Source organism: Empidonax traillii, unplaced genomic scaffold (genome assembly GCF_003031625.1).
Source record: "Empidonax traillii isolate 1590-97213 ecotype Southwest subspecies unplaced genomic scaffold, ASM303162v1 scaffold994:size215947, whole genome shotgun sequence".
NCBI lineage: Eukaryota > Metazoa > Chordata > Aves > Passeriformes > Tyrannidae > Empidonax > Empidonax traillii.
Genome location: NW_020956187.1, coordinates 141,976 through 149,027, shown reverse-complemented (window position 1 = coordinate 149,027; position 7,052 = coordinate 141,976). Strand labels below are relative to the sequence as shown.

At 69.6% G+C, this 7,052-nt stretch overlaps 3 protein-coding genes across 3 annotated transcripts in view; 2 read left to right on the top strand and 1 right to left on the bottom strand.

The window, feature by feature from the left end:
• PES1 (pescadillo ribosomal biogenesis factor 1) overlaps positions 1–1,411 on the bottom strand; it is a 7,930-nt gene extending 6,519 nt beyond the window's left edge. Inside the window, exons 1-4 of the mRNA XM_027903853.1 lie at positions 1,368–1,411; positions 1,032–1,111; positions 432–585; positions 237–346 (exon numbers count right to left, since the gene is read on the bottom strand). Of these exons, the coding sequence (XP_027759654.1) occupies positions 237–346; positions 432–585; positions 1,032–1,111; positions 1,368–1,391 (368 nt within the window). The 5' untranslated portion in view covers positions 1,392–1,411. The remainder of the gene's footprint in view (positions 1–236; positions 347–431; positions 586–1,031; positions 1,112–1,367) is intronic.
• Positions 1,412–1,686: 275 nt separating this feature from the next.
• Positions 1,687–5,935, top strand: TCN2 (transcobalamin 2). Its single transcript, XM_027903842.1, has 11 exons — positions 1,687–1,862; positions 2,710–2,754; positions 2,796–3,236; positions 3,341–3,388; positions 3,561–3,688; positions 3,780–3,935; positions 4,008–4,183; positions 4,634–4,808; positions 4,900–5,089; positions 5,258–5,376; positions 5,484–5,935. The coding sequence occupies exons 1-11, from the start codon at positions 1,687–1,689 to the stop codon at positions 5,546–5,548; spliced, it is 1,719 nt and encodes a 572-aa protein (XP_027759643.1). The 3' UTR covers positions 5,549–5,935.
• A 485-nt stretch (positions 5,936–6,420) lies between these two features.
• The window catches only part of SLC35E4 (solute carrier family 35 member E4), a 2,799-nt gene continuing 2,167 nt past the window's right edge, over positions 6,421–7,052 (top strand). The window contains exon 1 of the mRNA XM_027903841.1: positions 6,421–7,048. Coding sequence (XP_027759642.1) covers positions 6,563–7,048 — 486 coding nt within the window. The 5' untranslated portion in view covers positions 6,421–6,562. The remainder of the gene's footprint in view (positions 7,049–7,052) is intronic.

Genomic DNA, 7,052 nt, shown 5'->3' with positions numbered 1-7,052 from the left:
CTTTAGGCCCTGCCAGGGGCTCTCAGGTCTCCCTGGAGCCTTCTCTTCTCCAGGGGAACCCCCCCAGCTGTCCCAGCCTGGCTCCAGAGCAGAGGGGCTCCAGCCCTGGCAGCATCTCCGTGGCCTCCTCTGGACTCTCTCCAGCAGCTCCACGTCCTCCCTGTGCTGTGGGTCCCAGAGCTGGATACCCTGAGCTCCAGGTGGGCTCCACGCGGCTCTGCCAGGACTCTCCTCACCTCTCCTTCACGATGTGGTCGAGTTTGTAGGTGGGTTTGTTGTCCTTCAGCCGTTCCACAGTGCTCCACTCGCTCTTCCCGTATGCCTTCCGGAGCTTCCGCACGAACACCTGTGGGGAAGGGGGAGTGGGAGCTCCTGGGAGCTCCTGGGTGCTCCAGGACCAGCCCCAGCAGCCCCAGGGGCGGGACAATCACCTTGTATTCCCGGAATTTGTTGACGATGGGCTCATGGAGCAGAAATTTGATGTCCTTGAGCAGGTAGAAGGTCCTGGGGGCCGTGGAGCCCTTGTTCACCTTCTTCTTGTGCTTGGGCTCGTGGGGGTAGATCCCCTTGAGGATGCAGAGGCGCCTGGGGAGGGGACAGGGCTGGGACACAGCACCCTTGGGACACCCCAGGCTCTGCTCTTGGCGGGGGAGAACCCCCAAACTTGGCACCCGAAATCCTGAGACGTACCCCAGGACACTCGGGACAATCCATCCCGCTCCCAAGGGACAGGGACACCCCAAGGGTCACCTCCTGAAGGAGGTTCAAGGAGTCCCAGGGCCACCCCACACACCCACCACAGGCTCTATCCCCCACTGCTACCTCGGGAGGGGCCTGGGGGTTCCAGGGGGGTCATCAAAGGGGTTCTGGGGGGAGCTCAGAAGGTTTGGGGTGCCGGTGGGGGGCTCCAGGAGGTCTAGAAGGAATTCAGGGGGGATTCTGGGGCTTGGGGGTCCCGGGGAGCTCAGGAAGGGGGTGAGTTCGCGGGGTGTGGGGTCCCTGCACGGGGGGTTCGGGGGTCCCGGGCGCACCTGAAGTCGGGCAGGCTCAGCTGCAGCTTCTTCCGCGCTCGGTTGCGGGTGATGTAGTTGGTGGCGGCTCCGCGCTCGTACTGCGGGGACACGGAGGTAAAAAGCGATGAGACCCCCGGGACTGGGGAGGAAATGGAACCACCGCGGGGGGAGAGGGAGAGAAACGGGGCCCAGGGATGGGATGGGGGCTGAGAGGGATGGCCGGGCACGGACAGCAAGGGGGGCGAGCGGGGCAGCGGGCACCAGCGGGAAGGGCACGGGCACGGCAGGGAGGAGGGTCGGGGGGGACAGGGAGGGTCAGGGATGGGACGGGGGGTCGGGGGGGGGTCCCGGTACCTTTTTCTTCTCCACCCCCCCCATGGCTCCGCCGAGCCACGCGCTGCCGCCGCCGCAGGACCCCGGGCCGCCCGCGCCGCGCCTGAGCGCACCGGAGCCACCCCGCGCCGGGCACGGGGACAGCGGGGACAGAGCGAACAGCGCAGGAGGAGCGAACGGAACGGGGGGAGCGAATGGAAAGAGCGGCGAGGGCGGAACGAGCAGCAGGGCAGGGGCCGGTCAGGCGCGCGGCAGGCAGCCCAGAGCGCTGCGGCGAAGGGGCCTAAGGCGCGGGGCATGCCGGGATATACCGAGGCAGGCCCGTCCTCCTGCATGGGGCATGTCGCGATATGTCGGGATATACCGGGGGTCCTGCTTCCACCCCGGGGGTCCTGCTCCCACCCCGGGGTCTCTGCCCCAGCCCGGGGGTCCTGGGCCTCCCACAGCCCCGCGGCTGCGGCACTTCCCCCCCACCCCCGACTCCCCACAGCCCCCCCGTGGGTCTGGAGGGACCCGGTGGGGGTTCACACATCCCCCCCCCGAGGTCCCGCCGTGCCCGGGGGTGCTGTGACCCCCGAACTGCCCCTCTCTCCCCCCCTCAGTGCTCAGGGGGGTTTGAGGGCAGGGGTTCCCCACGCCGATCCCTCCAATCCTGGCTCTGGGGTTTTACCTGTTGGGGCTCGGGACCCCCCGGCTTTAGGGAGTTACTTTTTGGGGCTCCGCCCCCCTCCCCCCTGTCCCCGGCTCTGTGGTGGGGCTGATTAATCCTCGTTTTCTCAATTAAATCCCCGTTAGAAGCGAGCAGTGGATTCACGTTTTCAAAGGCACGGGATTTGTGGAGTTTCATGCCTGTCTTTATTTTTGGGCTGCTCGGGGCACGGTGCCCCGGGTGACCCGGGGCAGGGTGACCCAGCGCAGCCCCCGTGATGTCCCCGCTCTCCCCCCCCGGTCCGTCCCAGCCAAAGTTCTGCCCCGTTTGTGCTGACTCGGCCCCGCCGTGCGGAAACGGCTCCCGCCCCACCTTCCCGTGCTGTCCCGGTCCCACCCGGGCTCATCCTGCCGCTCCCGGGCGTGCGGCAGTGCCGTGTCCCCCTCGTGTCCCCCTGTCCCTCTCCAGCATGTGGCTGCTGCTCGTCCTGCTGCTGCCGCCCGCGGTCCTGCCCGCCCAGCGCTGCGGTGAGTGCGGCCCCGGGACCCCCGACCCGCCCGGGGGGGGCAGAGCCGGGGTGACAAACCCCACCCTGGACACCGGCCCTGCTCCCCAGTCCCGGGGGCCTTGTGAAATCCTCGGGGATGAGTTTTCCAGGGCTCAGCTCCCACCACGAACCTGATTCCTGCGGCCCCTTCCCTTGCCCGGAGCCAGACCCTGCCCACCCCCCGAGGGTCCCACAGGGACTCTGGGACAGGGGTGTCACTGAGGGGTGTCGTGGGGGGGGCCTGAGAACAGGGGTGTCACAGAGGGGTGTCAGGGAGGGGGGCTGTGCCGGGCTCTCTCTGTATTTCACATCACGGCTCTTCCTTTGTTTCTCCCTCTTTGTTTGTGGGAAATCTCGAGGTGTTGGGGTTTGAGGGGACACACAGAGGGTGTTGGGTACCGGGGCTCCATCCCCACAGAGCTGCGGGGGGCTGCAGACGCCGCGGGGGCAGTCTCAGCCCCCCGTGCCCCCTCACCTGCGCTCCCTCCCTGGGGTCGCGGGCAGAGCCCCCCCCGGGGCCGGCGGGGGCCGTGCGGGCGCTGAGCGCGCGGCTGCTGGGGCTGGCGGGGGACACCACGCGGGACCCCGACCCCGCCGTGTACCTGGGGCTGCGCCTGGGCCGGGAGCACGACCTGCAGCAGGAGCAGCGCTACCTGGAGAGGCTGCACCATGCCTTCCAGCACCCCTACGGCAGGTGGGACACCGGGGGACACACCGGGACCCCCACGGGGACACTGGGGCTCCCCACGGGCCTTTGGGGACGCCCCTGTCCCGTACACTGACCCCAAGTCCCCGCAGGAGCGTGCAGGCCCATGGCTACCCCGAGCAGGATGCTGAGCTCAGCACGTACGTGTGGGTGTCCTGGGGGACAAGGGGTGCCCTGAGGGCAAGGTGACAGCCCCGGTGGTGTCATGGGAGGTGCCCCGAGGGCAGGGTGACACCGCCAGTGGGGTCCTGGGAGCCCTGGGACAGGGTGACACCCCCGGTGGTGTGCTGGGAGGTGCCACATGCCTTGCAGGGGCGTGGAGCGGCCGCAGACAGGGCGGCTGGCGCTGTACCTGCTGGGGCTGAGGGCCACCTGTCCCCCACCCAAACCCCACCGGGCGCTGGTGACGTGGCTCAAGTACTACCTGGAAGAGGACTGGAAGGGTGAGTGTCCCCACGGGGTGACCACCTACCCGGGCACCCACAGGATGGGACCTCGCTCACCCCCAGTGACACCCCCCATCCTTGTCTCCAGGCTCCCAGCGGCATGGCCGCCCCCTCACCAGTCACTACCAGTATGGGCTGGGCGTGCTGGCGCTGTGTGTGCACCACAAGCGGGTGCGGGAGGAGGTGATCCGCCGGCTCCTGGCGGCACAGCACCATGGCCAGCTCGGGCACAGCGCCGTGGGTAAGGGCCCGTGGGCACAGGTGGGGGCACTCGGTGGGGGTGAGCCCGGGTGACCCCGCGGTGTCCTTGCAGACACGGAGGCCGTGCTGGCACTGGCCCTCACCTGCCTGGAGCGCAGGAGGCTGGTGGGGGCCGGGCTGGCGGCCGAGCTCCGGGCCACCGTGCACAGGGTGAGCAGGGGCATGGCCCAGGCTCAGGGACCCGACGGCATCATCGGCAACATCTACAGCACCCCCTGGGCCCTGCAGGTGGGTGTCACCTGAGGGGACGTCTGGGATGGGAGCAGGAATGGGCAAGGGGAGGTGGGACTGCAGGGGCTGATGTGTGTGCTGATGTGGGTGCAGGTACAGGTGGGGGTGCAGATGTGAGGATTTGGCTGCAGACGTGGGTGCAGGTGCAGACGTGGATATAGATGCAGATGTGGGTGTAGATGCAGGTGCAGATTTGGGTGCAGATGTGGGTGTGGGCACAGGAGCAGATATGGGTGCAGGTGCGGATGGGTGTAAGTGAGGGTGTAGACAGGTGCAGATGTGGGGTGTGGGTGCAGATGTGGGGTGTGGGTGCAGGTACAGATGCAGATGGTGGTGCCTGGGCAGAGGCAGCTGCCCCAGGGCAGGTGATGCTCAGCCCTGCAGTGCCCAGGTACCCAAACACCTCCCTCCTTTTCTCACTGCCCCACCGCCTCCCTCCTGCTCCAGGTGTTCCTGGCCACAGGCATGTGCCACACGGAGCCAGCGTACAGCCAGGCCATGGCCGCACTGCTGGAGAACCTGGACGCCTTCGGCACGGCCGCCACCATGGCCCAGGTGCTGCCGGTGCTGCACGGCCACTCCTACCTGGACATCGCCTCCATGAGCTGCCAGGACGAGCTGGGTACGAGCCAGGGGCAGCCAGGATGGGGTTGGCACTGGTGCCACAGCGGCGGTGGCCGGGTGTCCATCAGTGCCGCGGTGGCTTCTCACAGACACACTGACACCCCTCGACGTGGAGCCCCTGATTGAGGTGCCGGGGAACAAGACGGTGCGGCTGGTGGTGGAGTGTGCCCAGCCCTGGTGTTTCGACCTCCAGCTCTATGACCGGCAGGTGTCCACGCCCGCCGCCGCCTCCCTGCTGGATGTGCTCTGGGCAGCCAGTGCACAGGATCCCCACTTCACGTATGTGGCTCACCTGGGGTCCCCTGGGGTCGCACTGGGGTGGCCACGTGTCCTGTGCCCATGCCACGGGCTCACCCTGGTTCCCACCGCCCGGGAGCTGCCCTGTCCCCCTGCCAGCAGTGCCAGGGCTGGACACTCAACCCCTCACTGCCCTCTGCCACCCCCCAGGTTCGACACCCAGGGCACCCCCCAGGGCCCCTACCTGACCCAGGTGCTGGGGCTGGAGGCCCGGCAGGAGAAGCGGAACTACTGGCAGCTCCTGACAGCCCCCAGCACACCCCTGCTGACGAGTGAGTGATGGGTAGGGGTCCTTTAGGAGGGAGTAGGGGTCCCAGGCAGTCCCCATGGTCCCTGGGGCCCCCAGTCTCACCTGGGGTCACTGTCCCTCCCTCTGCAGGTATCGCCGACTACATTCCCCCCGATGGGGAGACCCTCATCCTGCGCCTCAGCGAGTGGTAGAGGGTGGGAAGAGATGGCAATGAAACCCCCACTGAGGGCACAAGACCTGCTTCCTGTCTCCTGCTTTCCAGGGGCCAGCACCCCAAATCCACTGGGGGGAGGAGGAAGGGGACACAACGTGCCTTGTCCTACGGGTGCTGTTGGATGGGAGCACCCGGACTGGCAGCTCCTCCGCTCCCGGTCCCTCTCAGGGATGGGGCAGGCAGGTGCTGGGAGCAGCCGGTTTTGGGGCGTCCAAAGCATTTTTGGGATATGCAAAGATTTGGGGAGTCCAAGTCAGCGCTGCTCATCCGCAGAAAGCTGCCAGCTGGGATCACCCTCCTCTGTAACGCCTTGGGGAGCCCCGGCCCGTCCCGCTGAGCCCCCAGGTCCCCCCAGTGCCACACCCAGCGCGAGGTTTAACCCAAACCCCCAGATCACGGCAGGGCAGCGGCAGCGAGCGGGGCCGGGGGCGGTGGTGTCGCCGCTGTTCGGGCTCAGGGGCGATGCCGGTGACGCTCCCGGGCAGGCGGGGCTGGGGGAGCGATGGCGGTCGCTCGGTGAGGGCGGCGGGGTCCGTGGCAGAGCTCCGGGAGGCCGCTGTGCTGTCCCGCGGGGGCTGAGGGTCCCCGGCGGGCCCCGCCGCGCCGGGCGGGTCTCTGGGCGTGCCCGCGGTCCCCCCGTGCCCCCGACCCCGCCCGGCCGCCGTGACGCGAAGGGCCCTCACGGGGAGGAGCCTCCGCCCTCCGCTCCCGCCATCACCAAACTTCGCGCTGGTTCCCGGCCGCCGCCTCCTCCTCCTCCTCCTCCTCCGCCCGGCACATGGCCCCGGCCCCGCGGGGCTGAGCTCCGCCACCGCCCGCGGGCGCGGGGACACCGCCGGCAGCGACACCGCCGGCAGCGACACCGACACCGCCACCGCCGGAGCGAGCGGTCCCCGCCGCCACCGCTGCCCGGGCGCGGCGGCTCTCGGCGCGGCGCGGGAGGACGGGGCAGAGCGGCGAGGGGCGGCCGGAGGCGGCGGGGCCGGTGCCCATGTGCCCGCGGTCGCGGCGGGGCGATGAGGCCGCGATGAGCACGGCGGGCGAGGGGACCCTGCGGCCCTGGAAGCCCGACCCGGGGCAGGCGGACGGGGGGCGGCCGCCCCCGCCGGGCCCGGCGCTGCCGCTGACCCTGAGCGTGCTGGCCTGGCTGGGCACCGGCACCACCATGGCCGGCCTCAACAAGTGGATCTTCGCGGCGCACGGGTTCCGGTACCCGCTGCTGCTCTCCTCGCTGCACATGCTGTCGGGGGTGGCCGTGGGGTACCCGCTGGGCTGGGCGCGGGGTGCCCGTTCCCCGCGGCCCCGCGCCCGCATCTACCTGCTCAGCCTCACCTTCTGCTCCAGCGTGGCCCTGGGCAACCTGGGCCTGAGCTACGTGCAGCTGGACGTGGCACAGGCCGTGGCCACCACCACGCCGCTGGTGACGCTGGTGCTGGGGGTGCTGGGGGGCCGGCGGCCGCACCCGCTGCAGTGCTGGGCCA

Coding starts and splice junctions, on each gene's coding strand:
- TCN2 (XM_027903842.1), top strand. CDS start 1,687: ATGTCGCGATATGTCGGGATATACCGGGGGTCCTGCTTCCACCCCGGG. Junction 1,863..2,709: donor CGTGGGTCTGGAGGGACCCG/GTGGGGGTTCAC, acceptor GCCCGGAGCCAG/ACCCTGCCCACCCCCCGAGG. Junction 5,377..5,483: donor CCCCAGCACACCCCTGCTGA/CGAGTGAGTGAT, acceptor TCCCTCCCTCTG/CAGGTATCGCCGACTACATT.